This window comes from Alligator mississippiensis, chromosome 1 (assembly GCF_030867095.1).
Source record: "Alligator mississippiensis isolate rAllMis1 chromosome 1, rAllMis1, whole genome shotgun sequence".
Classification (NCBI taxonomy): domain Eukaryota; kingdom Metazoa; phylum Chordata; order Crocodylia; family Alligatoridae; genus Alligator; species Alligator mississippiensis.
The window spans coordinates 244,253,064-244,270,769 of NC_081824.1; the positions used below are offsets into that span (position 1 = coordinate 244,253,064).

At 50.4% G+C, this 17,706-nt stretch overlaps 1 protein-coding gene across 1 annotated transcript; it reads left to right on the forward strand.

Annotated features, from left to right (window-relative positions):
- Positions 1–503: 503 nt before the first annotated feature.
- Positions 504–17,411, forward strand: CLSTN3 (calsyntenin 3). Its single transcript, XM_006273407.4, has 18 exons — positions 504–679; positions 3,259–3,381; positions 4,497–4,692; positions 5,253–5,461; positions 5,901–6,050; positions 6,906–7,091; positions 7,544–7,813; positions 8,202–8,314; positions 8,396–8,558; positions 9,650–9,706; positions 10,424–10,581; positions 10,765–10,913; positions 11,478–11,704; positions 12,880–13,050; positions 13,642–13,787; positions 13,871–14,006; positions 16,274–16,491; positions 16,590–17,411. The coding sequence occupies exons 1-18, from the start codon at positions 595–597 to the stop codon at positions 16,773–16,775; spliced, it is 2,943 nt and encodes a 980-aa protein (XP_006273469.1). The 5' UTR covers positions 504–594; the 3' UTR covers positions 16,776–17,411.
- Positions 17,412–17,706: the final 295 nt, after the last annotated feature.

Consider the following 17,706-nt stretch of genomic DNA (forward strand, 5'->3'; position numbering starts at 1 on the left):
TACGTGAAATTTTGAAAAAAAAATAAAAAATCTTGGGCGGTCTATAAGGTGCACAACTGCCCTGCCTGCAGACTAGCCCAGCTAGCCACCTCTCCCTGCTCGTGGGTGGCAGCACGTGAAGAAGCAGCAGACTCGTGGGCACCAAGCGGGTGCTCTCTCTGGAGAGCTAAGGGGCAGAGCCACCCTGCCTGGCAGTGCCGCCCAGCCCAGGTAGAGGCTAGCATGGAGCAGACGCCCTGCCCTAGCAGGCTCCCAGAGAGAAAGGCCCCCGAGGCGAGGGGAAGGCGGCGGCAACAGCGGCCCCGGCCCCGGCCCCGGCCCCTCCGCAGCCCGCTGCCACTCCAGCCTCTGCCCACATTGCAGCGAGCAGGAGCAGGCGCTCGCCTCGCCCCATTGGTCCCCTCCGCCCCTGCAGCACCTGGCTCTCGCTCCCCGCGCATTGGCTGCCGGCGCCCATCAATCAGCAGCGGGCTCTGCTGACATCATGCTGCAGCAGAGGAGGGCTGGGCTGGGCCGGGCTGGGCTGGGCTGCCGGGAGCCGAGCGCCTGCCAGGCGCTGTCCGTGCCCGCAGCCGCCTGGGACCGGGTACCAGCATGGGCTGCCCGCAGCCCCTCGCCGCCCTGCTGCTCGCCGTGCTCTGCCTCTGTGCCCTGGTGCCCGGCGGCTCCTGCAACAAAGGTGAGCGGGGGCAGAGCAGAGGCGTGGGCTGGGGTACCCGGGATGCCCGCCTCCCTCCTGCCCAGGCTTCCCACTCGTGTCCAAAACGACGCGCCGCTGCTCTCCCTCGTCCGCCGGGCTCCCGCCGCCCCTTGCAACTTCCCCCATCTCTCCGGTCCCAGGCTCGTGTCGGAGGGGCTCTCTGCGCCCCTTGCTTTTCTCCTGTCTCCCGACCCCTGCCCCCCGTCCCTGTCCGCACCGCTCTGTTCTAGCTGTTTCTCACGCTGTCACCCTCGCCTGTTCTCTCTCTCCCTCTTCCTCCCCGATTCCCTCCGTGTGTTGCCACCCGCTTCTCTTCCCCCTGTAGCTTTCTTCCTATGCCAGCATCAGAGGTAAAATGATGTATGTGTGGCTTCTTTTTACTTCTCTCTAATCCCCAGACCTAGGTCTGGCCCTCCCCATCACACCAGATTTGCCTGTCCAGCTAGCATCTGTTTGTCACCAGGCTGATGGAGAAATGTTTAATCTCTGGGAGCTGGATAGAGAGGCAGAAGTCTTTTCTGCGCTGAATATGGAGCCACCAGCCTCAGGCTCGTATATTCTGAGCACGGAGATTGTTGTTCGAACACGCGCAAGTGAGGGAGTGAGATGTAGGTTACTAGATCTATGGCTGTAGGCACAGATGCAGGAGAATTATTCTGAGGGACTGGAGAGACAGAATGATCTTGGAGGGTGGAGAACTCTACAGACTTACAGGGGCGGCGATGGAGGAAGGGATGTCTTGGATAGAGCATTTTGGGGCCTGCCATCATGTTTGGGGGAGGTAGATCTGGCTCTGGGAGTTGACCATGGGTTCACAGCTGTGGAAGGGTTGGTTCTGGAGAGGGGAACTATACTATATCACTGTACTGCGGTAGCACCTAAGAGGCCAATCCTGGATCAGGGCTCCCTTGTGCCAGACGTTTTCTGTTTCCCCTGTGGACAGCACTGTCTGAATCATGCACCCACCTTTGACAAGCAGCTTATATCTCCCAGCTTTTATCTCCTACCTGTGCCTTCTGGAGATAGCCAGAGACCTTCCCAGATCCTGCGAACCTCCCCCTCCCCCCAGATCACCCCAGTGCCTTCCAAATGACAGATGGATGCAGCAAAGGATTTATCCCTCTGACACCAGCTTGTTGCCCCAGCAACAGGATGTACCTGGCATTTATAACCATTGATTTGCAGCTCAATATAAACCAGAATCCGGCACAAGGTGCAATGAAGGGGAGGCTCTACTGTGAGGGGTGAGCGTGGGTCTTCGTACATAGGAACGGGTTCCTTCTGCATACTGTTGAGAATAAAGGGACAATGGATGTTTCTCTGGATTTTCTACGCAATGCAATGTTAATCCTAATCAATATGGCGAGATATAACTCTCAACCCACAGCCTGCTCTGCTGTGCCAGGCTGTCTCTCTCTGCACACAGCCCTTCTGATGCATCTCGGTCCTAACCAGCACCCTGGCCTACTGTCCCAGTTGTAGGCTTTCTGCTCCCAGCTCCGGTGATGCACCTCAATCCTAATTTGTTTAAGTGCATGTAGCTGGCTTTTCCAGGGACATGTTGGCTCCGGATCTCGATGCCCCAGTGTTGTGCTAGGGGGTGCTCTGCTGCAGGAAAAGAATCCTCATATTGGAAATCATGCCCTTGATCTGAAAGGCTGTGCACCCCCATTCCCCAGCCCCACTACGCCCAGGCCATGTAGTCAGAGCATTGCCTGGTTGTAATGAATCTTTGTCTCCATGGAGAGGGTTGTTAGATGGGGGATGGAGGCTGCAACTAGGCCATTGCAATATAATCCTTGAAACCCATTTAGTAGAGATTGGACCGGGGGAGGGGGTGTCAATTTGTAACGATTTTCCTTCTCTCTCCATCTCCCTCCCACCTTCTTTTTCTCTTTCCCTGCCCTAGAGCCTGTGTGATAAAGATTAATTTGCTATTTCTGGGCCTGTGACATTTTTCATAGCCTCCTGCTGGCTGCTGCCTTGATGCTGAGCCTGGCTGGGCTCCAACCAATGGGATTAGCATTTTGGTCAGTGAGCGGGGACCAAGGGTATGTGGGACCTGCCCTGGAGTCAGGGATGGAAGAGCAAGGTACTTAGAGACTGGGCCATGTGCATGGAGAGAGTGGCACGATAGATATATTCATCTGGGCTCTAGTCCTTTGGAGGAGAACTAGCAGGTGTGGTAAAGTTTCTCAGAGGAAACATCCAGTGGACCCTTAAATTATGACTTTATTGAGCCAGAATCATTGATTGTCTCCTTGGAATTTGACCCCTTTTGCAGCTTGAATGTTTCTTACGCTTTTCTCTGAGCTCCTTCTTGCCTGCCACTATCTTGCTGGCAAGAAAGAGCCCAGAAGAGAATGCATAATTTGGGGTGATGACTTTTAAGAACCACAGAGACAAGGACAATTTTCAGCATGCTTCATAGTCCACCAGCGTAAGGGTGGGTGTTCCTAGCCAGGATCTGGTGTGGTATCATGCTCTTTCTCTGACAAATCTGTCTTTGGGGCTAATAATTTCCTCTACCCCATCCCTGTACTCCAAATACCTCGCAGCAAACAAGCACAAACCCTGGATTGAAGCTGAGTACCAGGGCATTGTCATGGAGAATGATAACACCGTCTTGCTCAACCCACCACTCTTTGCCCTGGACAAGGATGCTCCGCTGCGCTATGCAGGTATGTGGGTAATGGGTTTGGGGGGAAGGAGTCAGGGAGGAGAGACTTGGGTCATCTCAGTGCTGGACCATAGCTGAAACCAAGGAGTAATAGCTTTACATCACTTCTGAACTACATCTTAGATGGAAGCCCTCAGCAAAGGGTAGAGCAGCCTTGGCCCAGTTCATTAGCCAAATCTGGGGTTCTGCAGGTGTTTTCAGCTAGGAGAAGAAATTGAGATTGAAGCCAGGAATGTCGGAAATGCAAACCTGTTGACTTACAAAGAATGCAGACAAACTCTTGTTTCCTTGGACACAGTAGGACTCAGACAGGAAGGGACTATTAGTATCTCCAAGCCCCTTTCAACAAGCCCTCCACTCTGAAAGGTCTGTCTAGGCTTTTCTCAGGATCCCGTTTGCAGTGCCTGCCTAGGCTGTGTTTCATGCTTCTGCACTGCCGTGTCTCAGTTTATCTAGGAGGAGGATGCAGCACTTAAGGCTCTACCCTGGGGCTCAGGGGGCCCCAGGTTCCATTCCCTACTGCGTTGCACTTTTCCTGTGTGACCCTGGGTGAGTCTCTGTGTTTCTTTCTCTGCTCCATTCCATCAGAGGGAGCACTGTCCTGCCTCATAAAGGTGCTGTGAGGAAAATGAATGAAAGCTTAGGAGGTGTTCAGGTGCTACGGCTGTGGAGCCTGTATAAGTATTAACAATATGTAAACCAGCCCACAGTTTATGTAGTTTGCACTAGCTGTTTACAGCTATGTTCTGTAACTGGGAAGATGCACTAGTCAAGATGCCTTCCCCCAGCAATGCCCATCACAGGCAGAACTTGTGGAGGGTGCTCTGTACCAGTAATAGTACAGAGCTGAGGTAAAGAGACCCAGAGAACTAGGATTGTTCCCAAACTCATAGAGGAGGGCATGAAAATGGAGAAGGTGATGGGGTAAAGGAAGGAGGATGTATGCAAGATGGAATGAAAAGGTGGGAGGAGAAGGGGAAAGGGAGAGAAGGAGAAGATGGAGGGACTTAGTGAGTTATAGCATGATGGTGAAGGGCTGGGTGGCAAGGAAAGAGGAGTTCTTGATCTCCTCACCAGACTTGCTTTCTACCCCTCCATTGCTGTTCTCTGTACCAGGTGAGATCTGTGGCTTTCGGATCCATGGGTCAGGGGTACCGTTTGAAGCTGTGATTCTAGACAAAGCCACAGGTGAGGGGTTAATCCGAGCCAAGGAGCCAGTGGACTGTGAAGCACACAAGGAGCACACATTCACCATTCAAGCATATGACTGCGGAGAGGGACCTGAGGGGACCAACACCAAGAAATCCCACAAGTGAGCCCAACTGGGGGGTTGCAACATGTTCCAGAAATCCAAGATGGAGCAGGTTACACAAAGAGAAACAAAAGTGCTGTGGAATTCCTTCCTTTCTTTGGTTGACAAGACCATCTCTGTAGCCTGGGTTTCACCCTTGTTCTCTGATGTCAGAAATTTCCAACAAAGTCAGAGGACACCATGCAAGGGTGCACTGGCTGTTGATAACTGAAGGGATTAAATGGAGCCAGGCCCCTTAAAATGAGGGACACTTAAAGATATGAGAGCTAGTGCCCTGTGCTGTTGTACAGGCAGAAAGCCCAGATTATATTGCTATTACTGTCTCTCTTTTCCTCTCTGGAATTGGGAACTCCCTCTAGGTCTGTGGTGCTATACAAGGACCCAGTTTCTATTTCCTGTCATTGTCTCTCATTCTGCAAAGGATAGGACCAAGGCTGGTGCAATTTAGGGAACCAGTCTTTGTGTTGCCATGTAGAAGACCTACAAGACCTAAGTTTTTTTCCAGTCTGGTCTCTTGCTCCTCACTTAGTGCTGCTTATTCACCTATCTGTCCCCTCTAGGGCTACAGTCCACGTGCGGGTGAATGATGTGAATGAATTTGCTCCAGTCTTTGTGGAGAAGTTGTACCGTGTAGCAGTGACGGAGGGTAAACTGTATGACCGCATCCTGCGGGTGGAGGCCATCGATGGAGACTGCTCTCCACAGTACAGCCAGATCTGCTACTATGAGATCCTCACCCCTAACATCCCTTTCCTGATTGACAATGATGGTGAGATCCTGCCCCTGGACTTTGTGAGACTGCAGTGCATGCCACTTCCCAGGCCCAGCCTCACACTCTCCTGGCCACCTTTGCCTGGCCTGTTTCCCCACCATGTACCTGTGCTATGTGGAACTGGATCCACTCTAGCAATCTGCCCTGGGGCAGAAACGGGAGAGATTTTGTTTCCAAAGGTGCAATTACATGCTACAGAGGAGGCACGAACACAGCACTGCATGAAGGCATGACTTTGGCTCTTCCTTGCTGTTACGATGAATCAAAAATAAGAGTGATTTTTTTTTTTTTAAATGAAAATATTTATACTTTGTGTTTGTGTGGAGAGAACAGGAGCATTCCTCCTTCTCACTGACCTCCTCCCTTCTTTTTCTTTCTTACTTGCTCTTTGTGTGAGTCTCTCTGCTCTGATAACCCCTCACTCTCTCTTCACCAGGGAACATTGAGAACACAGAGAAGCTGCAGTACAGTGGAGAGCGCCTCTACAAATTTACAGTGACAGCTTATGACTGTGGCAAGAAACGGGCATCTGATGATGCCGAAGTGGAAATCCAAGTGAAGCCAACCTGCAAGCCCAGCTGGCAGGGTACAGAGCCTCCTGTTATGCTTAACTCTGCCCTCTGCTGTTCTTCACCCTTCGACCCCTCTAACCATGGCCTCACCCCTCTCACATCTGGCTTCTTCTACCATTGTCCACCCAGTCCCTCTCCTCTTGTTCCCTCCCATCTCACACCCTAAATCTCTGCACCTACACGGTCCTTCCATCTCACCTAACTCATGCAGACCTGCATCTTAATCTGTCCTGGTGGTATAAAAACCCTAACTCCTGACCTTTTACCTTGCTTACCAAATATCTTCAGACAAATAGCTTATTGCAAATTTGAATGCATTTTCATATAGGTGCTTAAATCCAGACACAATCCATCAGATGCATATACCATCATCATATTACAAACCTTTTCAGTTATCAGGTCTGGTGTACAGAGATGGTTGCCTGCATTATTGGTAAATTTCAAGTGTCAGGTTCCATATACAGTTTTTAAGTGCTAACCAGTTGTGAGTCATTATCTCAAGACATCCTGGCTTTTTTAGATGTGCCGTGCATCCACAGGTCTGGCTGAAGTCAGTAGGAGCTAGGGTAATTCAACATTGATGAAAGTCCAGCATGAGCTGACAAAAGATGTTACAAATCCAAGGATTTTGATAGTGCAGTGCCAGAGCTATAAACACACAAAGCCCATGCTTTAATGTCTTGTGAAAACTCCCCCTTCAGTGATCCCAGCATCAGAAAATCCACTGGATGCATTAATCTTTTTTTTTCAGTGTAGAAAGGCCCAATATCTGCTATTCCCAGGGAAAGACAGATGTGGCTGGTGCATGCTGGGCCTCCTGGCTTTGGAAGATCCTAAGCAGGACTGGGCTCCTTTCTTGTCCCTGACAGGCTGGAACAAGCGGATTGAGTACACTCCAGGTGCAGGAAGCCTAGCACTGTTTCCCAGCATTCACCTGGAGACCTGCGATGAGCCACTGTGGAACATCCAGGCCACAGTGGAGCTGCAGACCAACCACGTGGCCAAGGGCTGTGACCGTGACAACTACTCTGAGAAGTCACTGCGCAAACTCTGCGGTGCGTGTTGCTTCCTCACCTGGGGAAGCAAGGAGAGAACACCCTGTGCTACCCCAGCTCTACAGGAGCCACAACAACATCCAAGGCAACTTGCTCCCACCAAGAGAGCCACATGGACACAGTCCTTGTATCTTTAGTACCCCCTGCAGATACCTCTGAAGTCCCTGCCCTGGGGGAAGGTCACTGGGACCTCCCTCAATATGGAGAGGAGCTATGGGAATGGCCTCTGCATCCTGCTCTGCTGAAGGAGCCATTGGCAGCTCCTTCATTTCTTTCCCTTTCTAGTGGAGCTGGCAGCTATCCCCGACTATCCTGAGCGAAGCTACAGGGAGCCCCTGTGCATCCTCAGAAGCCCCCTGTGCACATCCCTCCTCCAGACAGATCCCATGGAGACCCTGGAGTGCCACATTCATTTGACTCCACCCATGTCTCTCTTTACTCTTCTGCGGTAGGTGCTGCCTCAGGGGAGATTGACCTGCTCCCTGTGCCCAGCCCCACAGCCAACTGGACTGCACGACTCTCTGTTCATTACAGCCAGGACAGCAGCCTCATCTACTGGTTCAATGGCAGCCAGGCAGCACAGGTGCCTATGGTCAATGGAGTGGGTGCCCACGAGGGGCTGAGTGACCATTTTACGCTGTCATTATGGATGAAACATGCTGTGACACCTGGCAAAGGCAAGAAGGAAGAGGAGACGGTGATCTGCAGTACAGTGCGGAGTGGTGAGATATATCCCTGGGGACAAATCACTTTCCTTTGTGGCTGACTTTCCTACCCTCCTACCCCCAGGGAACCCTGCTTCCAGTATAGACCCTCCTTCCAGCTGGGAATCTGTTCCCTGTTCTGGGCTGGAACAGACTATCCAATCCTGTGAGGGTGCTCTCCCTACTCTTTCCCCTGCTAGTCAGGATCCCATCATGAGTCCTAAGAACAATCTGTCTTGTCATGAGCACAGTGCAGGGTCACAGCAGTAGGAATGGTTTCCTCCTGGTGTGGCTGGATCCCTCTCCTCAGGCTAACCAAGCTGTCTGAGGGCCAAGATGCATTGGCTTAAAGGACTCCTCTTTAGTGAATACATCTTTCTCCATTTGCCTTGTCTTTCCTTGGCAGAGGATGGCTACTCGCACTACTCCTTGGCTGTGCATGGCTGTCGAATTGCTTTCCTCTACTGGCCGCTGCTGGAGAGTTCAAGACCTGTCAAGTTCCTCTGGAAACTGGAGCAGGTGAAAAAAGATCTACTTTCTTTTTCAGTCTCTCCCTATTTCTTCCCTTCTCTCACTGATCTGGATTTCTGTCTGTTGCAGGTTTGTGATGATGAATGGCATCATTATGCCCTCAACTTGGAGTTCCCAACAGTCACGCTCTATGTTGATGGTGTCTCCTATGACCCTGCCCTCATCCATGACAATGGCCTCATCCATCCTCCCAGGCAAGAGCCTTCACTCATGATTGGAGCCTGCTGGGCTGGTGAGTGTCTGCACTTCCCTCCCTGTGCCCCCACACCTTTCTTCCTCTTCTCTTCCTCTTTCTCTCTCTCTCTCCCCTTCCCCACCAATAAATGGAGAAAAGGGGTGGGTTGAAGGGGAAGGCTCAAAATAAACTGTGTCTAATGCTGTACAATTGCTAATATAATGAGAAAACTATGGCCAGCTCACAAGGCCTCCAATAGCACCAAAACCAATATAATACATTCACTCTATCAGCCCTCTCATGGGTTATCTCAGCGGTGACTCAGCCAGCTATGCCAACAGCAACCCAGTGGATAATGGCAATAAAATAATCAGCTTTTGCACATGCCCTTGGATGAATCCCATCTAAGGAATTCCTCAGTAGGAGTCCAGTTGCCGTAGCCTGTTCTTGTCTCTACTATGGGTTTATTGATATGGGCTGGTATACCATTAGGAACTGAATGGAGATGCCTCAGGTCATTTTTAGCAACCAGTGATTGTCAGATTGGAAAGTTTGGGCTGCAACAAACCAGGGGTCTGCTACGTACCGGTGCCATCACTTTCTCCAGTTCCCTCACTAACTCTACAAGGTAGATTTTAGTTCCTCTGTTTCAAACCATCCAAAAATTCAGTTGCCATATAGATGCTTCACAGCTGATGCTACAAGCTGGGCCAGACACTTCTTGTAGTGACATTATTAGTCAGAAATGCTCCAGTGGCACAATGTCCTCTGGCCATGTGCAGAAACAAGAACTGACTGCCCTGTAACATCCCCTTGATCAGCATCTAGTTTTCAAAGGGATAAGCCAAGTGGCATGAGAACCTGGGCGAGATCAATGAGAAACAAAACTGCTCAGTTCAATATTGTTGGAAGTAGGACAAATACCCCTGCTTTCACTTCCACCCCTGTCACTCAGGCACTAGGTTTAGCCTTGTTTCCTAGATTCTCTGGAACTGAAGGGCCTAGTGTTGAGCAAAATATCCCAGGGGTGTCTCTTTTTTTCCTGACTAATGCTGCCTGTTCTGAATTCTCACCCTTTCCTGACCTTGTAACTAGCCAATTCCAGTGGGTGATGCTAAATCAATGGTATGTATGTCTTCCCTTTGCAGAGGAGAAAAACAAAGAGAAAAGCAGAGGAAATGAGAACTCCACAGATACTGTGCAAGGTATGGAATTGGAGTGAGGAGGTTCACCCGCTTCACCACGCATGACTCTTATTCCCTTTTCGCATGGTGTTTGTCCCACTTGGCTCCCTTCCCTCCCCCATCTTCTCTAGAATGAAGGCCCTTGTTTTTTGGAGCCTTTTGGCTGACATATTTTATCTCTGTGGAGCATGAGAGGGCTGGTGGAAAGAACATAGTGCAGCTTGCTTTGGGGAGACTCCACTTGTTTGTTTTGTGAGAGGCAGATGTAAAATAGTGCTCGCTGTTGGTCACCTGAAGTCAGTCTCCGAGCACAATGATGACAAAAGAGAATATGATGCGAGTGAGGCTGCTGCCCCTGAGACTGTCTTCAGGGAATTCTACTTTCCAAATGCCCTCACAGGGACCACAGAGAGCAAAGCAAGAGGGGCCAGGGAAACTGTCTCTGTCAAGGGCTCTGGCTTGGCAGACGCTTTTCTTGTTTTGTCTTCCTTAGTCTCTCCCTGTCTTGTCTGGGTTTCCCAGTCTCTCTCTCTCTCTCTTCCCCCCTCCCCCTTTAACCCTTCCTTTTGGTTGTCATTGTCTTCCCATCCCACAATCCCCCTTGTCTCTGTCTTCCTCCTTTCCTTTCTCTCTGTCTCCCTCATGTTCTTCCTTTCCCTCTCTTTACTCCACTCCCTCTCTTTCTCTCTGCCCCCTGTCTCTGTCTCTCATGTCCTCCTCCTGCTGTGTTTCCCTTAGGAGACCCTCTGCTGATTCATCACTACTTCCATGGTTACTTGGCTGGCTTCACCGTGCGCCCCGGCAGCCTGGAAAGCCGGGAGGTGATTGAGTGCCTCTACGCTTGCCGTGAGGGGCTTGACTACAGTGACTTTGACAGCCTTGGCAAAGGGATGAAGGTATGCTTTCCCTTCCCCAGCTTGCATGACCCTCCTCTCCCCACCCCCTACTCTGCCCTCCAGGGTTTTGCTTGCTCCTACCATGCCCATCTCCCTCTGTTCTTCCTTTGCATCTTCCTTAGCTACAAGTGTCAGTGTTCATCATGGAATACTAGGTTTTGTTCCTTCTTCTTCCCCTTATAGGTTCATGTCAACCCTTCCCAGTCCCTGCTCACTCTAGAAGGTGATGACGTGGAAACCTTCAACCATGCCATCCAGCATGTGGCTTACATGAATTCCTTGCGCTTTGCCACACCAGGAGTCCGCCCCCTCAAGCTCACCACCACAGTCAAGTGAGTGGAAAACCTCTCTTATCAGGACCTTCAGCTAGGCAGACCTGTTGGGAAGGCTCTCTTGCAGTGTTTAGATCTCTCTTGGCTGCTTGTTACAATTACAAGCAACACTTTCTGCCAAACGCTGGCTTATCATTTGGTTCCTTTTGTTGTTCTTTAGTTTCAGGTTGATGCTGTCCAGAGCACAGGGATATACTGGGGTGGAAAAAAAGAATCTGTGAACACCTGCCTTGGTGTCTTGGGGGTGGTACAGATACCCGATCAGGGATCCCGGTTATTAGCAATACAACCCTATTCACTCGCATTGGTCTTGCTTCCACCTGTGAAGCAGGGCTTGTGGTGATATCATGGTGCCACTCACTGCTGGGACAATTGTTTGCCCAAAACACAATGATGTGATTCCCAGAGTATGGCTGTCCAGAACACAGGGGGCTGTGGGGAAGTGATTAAAAGGTGGCTGTCATGGGATCAACCATGACTTCTGGGGGCAGCATTGAAAAGGAGAGATGCTCCCTCTAGGACAGGAAAGGCTGAGACAGGTTCCCTCCTTTCCCCTTCTATCAGGTGCTTCAGTGAGGAGTCCTGTGTGTCCATCCCTGATGTGGAAGGCTACGTTGTGGTGCTGCAGCCTGATGCCCCCCAGATCCTGCTAAGCGGCAATGCCCACTTTGCTCGTCCTGCACCAGACTTTGAGAGCCCTGATGGAGTTGCCCTGTTCCCCAGCCTCCAGATCACCTGCTCTGTCTCTCACCAGGTGGAAGCCAAGAAGGATGAGAGCTGGCATGGCACAGGTGAGCAAGATACAAGGAAAAAATAAGTCCTGCACAAGCAGGATTTGAGATAACATAGCAGGGAGTGAGGTTACTTAGAAATTGGGAGTGATGTTTAAAGAATGGATTATTTTGCTCAGAATTAAAAAGGTGAGGTGCTCAGAAGCAGGATGCAGTGCCTCTGAAAACAGTATGCTGGGTTCTTCTCTACAGTACCATTTTTTTCCATATTCTTCTCCCGGTTTCCTGCCTTTTATCTCATCCCACACTTTTGCCTTTCCCTTCAACAGAATCAAACACCTCACATTTTTCCTCTGCCACGCCCTACCACTGAACCCACTCAGTCTCCTCTTACTTTTCTGTAGTTCCTCTCCTGCTTCCAACATTCCCCTGCCCCACTTCATCTCCTTGTAGGTCACCCATTCCCCTGTATTTCCCAGTTTTTTCAACACCTTGCCCTCAACTTCTTCCCACAACCCTCCCAGGTTCCCTTCCTGCACATCTTTCAGTCTCCTCCTCTACTTCTGAAATTCTCTTCCGGTTCTCACATTTCTCACTTTGCTCACCAATTCCTGTCATACCCCCAAAGCGACAGCCATCTTTCTTGAGGGCAGCTTTGCTTTAGCTTTATTCTACATAAGAGGAATTAGTAGTCTTTGTTACTGGGGGCAATCTCACTTTCCCCATGCAGGAAGGGCTAGCTTGTCTGAGGGGAGGATGGTTTTAGTTCTCCTAAAAACAGTGGGGTATGACTAAGAGATCATTTAAAAGACTGCTGCTAGCAACTTTGGGATTTTGGGGATACTTTGTGTCTAAGACTTGTGACACACTTGTGAGAGTCAGCAATGATGCTGTATCATCAGGACTATTAGAGGCGAGATGTGCTGTTACTAAAAATCCCCAAGGTGGCGCATTGTCAGAACACGAAGCAAGCAGAAATAGTGTAACTAAGAATAGGAAGTGACAACCCTATCAGCAAATAACAACTTTACAGACAGAAAGCGATTCCATGCACAACATGAAGCAACAGGTTGTGCTGCACAATGGCATTGTGTAGTAGAGATGTAACACGGATGAGTTCTTGTATTCAGCCAGTGTTGCATACTCTCCCCATTCTGAGCTGTCACCTTGCTTTTTTTATCTTTTTGACCCCTTGCTGTCTGCCTCCTTCACCCTGTCCCTTCTGTCCATCTCAGTGACCGACACACGCATGTCAGATGAGATTGTGCACAACCTGGACGGCTGTGAGATCTCACTGGTGGGAGACGACCTGGACCCAGAGAGGGAGTTCCTGCTTCTGGATGGGTCCACCCTACAGCAGCGGGGTTTGGATCTCATCAACACTTCTGCCTACCTCACCATTGCAGGTAAACCTTGGGCAGGACTTCTGCCTCTACCTCCTCCCTTTCCTGTCAAACACTGCTGGGACAATTGTTTCCCAGATGTTAGTGAAGGAAAAGTCTCTGCATAGCTCTTGAGTGCAGAGTAGGGTGTCCTCATTCTTGGCTGCCTGAATGATGTATGCTTTGAGGCGATGACATCCCAGATTCAAGGAACTAGAGTATGCTCAATGAGCTCCTTCCTTTTGACTTAGTTTCACTTTATTCTTCTTAGTTTTCTCTTTCCCTCTGTGGTTTGTATCTCAGAAGCCAGCAGTGTTCTGCTTCATCTTCCTGGGTTTTGCTTGATCTTGCTGGTTGTGTGTAGGTGGGATTCCTAGTATGGATTAGGAACCTGATGGCCACTGCTAATCCGTCCTCTTCAGGAGCATTTCTAACAGCTGCCAGGGGTTTCACAGGGCTTTCAGGGAAGAGCCACCCCTAAGCAGCTTCCTTTTCCAAGCCTTTCTTTAGACTCCCCCACAGCTCTTAGACTCAACAGGAGTGCATCAATAGGAGCTGTGGCATTTGGAAGTGGGAGCTCCTTTGCTCCAGACCTGACTCTTTCCTGACTCCCAGGTGTGGAGAGCATTGCAGTGTATGAGGAGATCCTCCACCAGGTCTCGTATCACATTTGCCATGGCGCTGCCCTCTATGAAAGAAAATTCCGCCTTTCCTGCACGGAGATGAATGGGCGCTACTCCAGCAATGAGTTTACTGTTGAGGTACAAGGGCTCTGTGCGTGCACATGTGGGAGAGCTGTGTTACAGTGAGTATGAAGACCAATTCCTCTCTTGTCCTCCCACAGGTGAATGTCCTGCACAACATGAACTGGGCTGCTCATCCGAACCACATCCTCAGCTCTCAGCAGCTCATGCACCGAGGTCACCATCTACCCCCAGAGCTATCTGGGCACAGTTTGGCCAATGTCCACCGCAACTCCAGTATGTAACGCTGCTGCTGCCTTGCAAGGGCCCCCAAGCAGAATTGCTCAGACACCTGCATCTTCATGCTGACCCCAGAGCTAGGAGACAATGCATTGCAGGAAATGGCACGGATCAAGGGTTGGCAGCTTATAGCCCATGGAGCCATTTGATTTGGCCTGTGGACATAGGGCTTTGGTGGTGTAAGGCAATGGGGTTTTTGGCAGCAGTGGCTTGCCCATGCCGCCTGGCGCCTACTCACCTCCCCACCCCTGACCTGAATTGGGTCAATCCAGCCCACAGTCTTAAAAGGTTGCCAACTGCTGATATAGATGGCTTATTAGGGGTGGGCTCTCTTTGAAATCAGCATTAGCCCTAGCACCTCAGTGGTCCTATAGTAGAGCTGGGCTCCTGATGAAACATGAAACCAACATACTGGGTGGTTCTTTGTCACCAGTCCCTTGGGTCAGGCTATTAATTCTGAAATCCTGGTAAAACTCTGTATCTGGAAGCCAGAAAGAAGATCCCTAAGTTTCACCCCAGCCCTACAGTTTCAGGTATGCAGATCGCTCTTTCTGGCTCCTTATCCCACCCTGTTATTTTTGAGCAGCCCAAACCAGAAATGTCTGCATTTGAATTTTGGGTGAAGCAATCCCCACACTGTCATTGTGCCCATGTGTGTAGAGAAGGGGTCAGCAACCTGGTCTGCAGAGCCAGTGGCTTTGACACATGGAGCAGAGGGTTTGGTAGCAGGGGGCCTTGTCATTTACAGATTCACCGGCACTGCACTATGGTTGGGTGAAAGGGAGCTTTGCCCTGGCAGTGCTGCAGCTGGGTGGCAGGGAGATGCAACACGAAGCAGCAGTGGCAGTAGCAGGGTCCTAGCACCAGCCCATCTCAAACTTGAGCTAGGCCAAAGCATTGCTGATGGCTGGTGTAGAGCACTTGGAAGCTTTTATCTGCCAGAAACAAAGAAAAGCAGAGTTGTGGGCTGATGCTGCCACATTTTGTGTGACCTAGAAAGCTGCATATTAACACAGATCCTGAGACACAGCATAGTGTGGGTGCCAGAAACCAAAGAGCAGAATCAAGGCTGAGGCTGCTCAGAAACAACCACTGGGACTAGGTAGTCATCAGTAAGAATGAGGAAACAGTTCCATGAGCAAGGGGGCTGCAGAGATGGTGGCTGTGGCTTCCACAGGGGGAGTTGGTGGAGGCAAGGAGGAATGGGTTGGAGAGCAAATCAGTGACCCATCAGATATACCCCATCTACTTTATCCTTGCTTTCCATTGGCAGTGTGGCACAAAGCCAGACCATTTGACCACTGGAGGATTCCCCTTGCATTAAGGAGTCACGGGAAGGGACATGGAACTGCCAGAGTGGCCCCTGCATTAATCCCAGCCCTTGGCTGGGCTGTCCATGTTCCTGGTCCTGTAACTGCTCTACAGGGGTGGGGACAGCTGCTACAAGACTGCCCCAGTTTGTACTCTTCCTGTCTTCAAACTATCTCTGTAGTGCCTCTGTCCACAGCACAAAGGTAGTTTTAGCTTTACCTTTGCCCCTCCCTCCTTCAGGTGAGTGCAGCGGAGCCAGATTGGAGAACCGGCCTTTAAGTTGGTAATAGCGGATGGAGTGAGTCAGCAGAGTTTCAGTAAAGGACTCTGGGGGTCAGGACAGAAACCAAAGAGGCAGGGAAATTGGGGTAAGGCTCAGAGGGCCCATGAGAAAGCCAAAGCTTATCTGTGCAGAGGCTGTGGAAGGAACTAAGGACCATTGCAAGCCTCTCCAGCTTCAAGAACAAAACATGTTATTTTAAGCTTGCCTTTAATACACTTTTATATAGAACCATCTTTCACCTACCCTTACACTCCCTTTCCCCATAAAAAGCTAAACCCTGCAAAAACAATGCTTCATGGCATGCATTTCTTCCCCAAGGGAGAGGATGAAAAAACAAACACCAAGTGTCAGGTGAATTGCAACCTTTTGAGGCACTAGGAGGTGTTCGTGAGGGTTGGTGGTCATGCACTGTAGGACCCCAAAAGGAACCAGACAGCAGGCTCAGCACATACATTATCCAGGGGTAGCTAGCAAGGATGGGATGCTGGGTAGGAAGCCCAGGACTGGCCCTGCAGAAAGGCAAGGAAGAGCCAAGTCCAAATTCTTGCCCTGAGAACTTCCACAAGCCTCCCTGATGGCCTTGGCTTCTTAAGCCTAAACTTAAGGCAGGCTGGGAACATGTGTTTACTTGATACCTGTAACGTGTTGCTTATCTGCCTTTCTCCCACAGTGGTCCCCAGTGCTGCCACTATCATCATTGTGGTGTGTGTGGGCTTCTTGGCACTCATGGTAATCCTGGGCATCCTACGTATCCACTCTCTGCATCGCCGGGGGGTTGGACACGAGGCCCCAGGGGCCGCCACAGGGGGCCAGATGGGAGCCAGCACCAAGGAAAGTGATATGTTCTGGGATGACTCATCCCTCACCATCATTGTCAACCCCATGGAGGTGAGAAGGGGAACAGAGATGGGAGGGAGGGCTGGCATCTGAGTGGAGACTGAAGCTCTAGTGCCCTTCACTCACCCTCATGAATGATCTCTTTGCAGTCATACCAGAGCTGCCAAGAGAGGACAGCAGACAGCAGGGAGGCCAAAGTCAGCGAAGGAGCAATGAAAGATGATGATGATGACGAGGACGACAGCAGCGATTCAGATACACCTGACACCCCAGGCACTGACGATGCAGATGACCGGTGCACCATGGGCAAAAGAGACGTGCCCCACTGTTACTAGGGGCCCTGCAGTGGAGGGAGAAGGGGAGGAGGATGCTAACCAGGTGGATTCCCCCAACTTACAGCCTAGGGGGGAAGTGACAGCTTCTCTTGAGTCTTTCCCACTGTCCTTTTAACCTTGCCCTTATGCATATTTTCTCCCATTGTTTTTCATCTCCCTGCCCTACTTTTCCCTCTTCCTTGGCCATTTTCCCTGGGGGCACAGAGCCCAGCAAAAGGCACTTAGACCTTCCCACACTTGTGGCCCCCTCTTCCTGTGTGCCACTCCCCAGAAAGGCAGGCTGGGACAGGGGAACTCTGAGCCTGAACTTTGATTCCAGGAAGGAACAGAGGGGAGAGATGCACTAGGGAAGAGATGCCCAACAGAAGTGGCTGACTGAGCGGAATCTGTCACAACCCCTGTGTATTATATATACTGTATATTTTTTCAATGTTGTTGTTCAAGGATTATTCTTGTTTGACGCACAACCCTCCCCGCTCTGCCAAAAAACACAAAAACCCAGCCCTCCCCAAACTCCCAACCCAACCCTGCAGCTTGTGTCGCTTTGTAAAATTGTCAATAAACCTAAAACAAACAAGTGAAGGACAGAGGAGGGAATGAAGCAGATTTTAAAATAAAAGGATTTAAAATAAAACAGCCATGGCCTCTGGTTCTTCTTTGGGAGAGAGGAAGCAGAGAGAGTGCTTCAGGGTAGCTTAGTCTCTCACAGCCTGGCCTGCCAGGCAAAAGGACATGATTTTCAGTTCTTTAAAATTAGCACATTCCAGGGCTATTTGCCTCCCTCAGCTGAGGTCACCCACTCAGTCAAAACAGGTCTTGATTGTCAAGAATCTGGCCCTGGTACAGAAAGCCTGGGGTGCTGGGAAAAGATCAGTCTAAAACAGTTCAAATACTTTAAAATACAGTCATTTTTCTGTAAGAAAAACCCTTT

Excerpts from the sequence above, each read along its gene's own strand:
- CLSTN3 (XM_006273407.4), top strand. The coding sequence starts at position 595 with ATGGGCTGCCCGCAGCCCCTCGCCGCCCTGCTGCTCGCCGTGCTCTGC. Across the intron at positions 7,092-7,543 it reads GTCACTGCGCAAACTCTGCG|GTGCTGCCTCAGGGGAGATT; the intron begins GTGCGTGTTGCT and ends CTTCTGCGGTAG. Across the intron at positions 14,007-16,273 it reads CAATGTCCACCGCAACTCCA|TGGTCCCCAGTGCTGCCACT; the intron begins GTATGTAACGCT and ends TTTCTCCCACAG.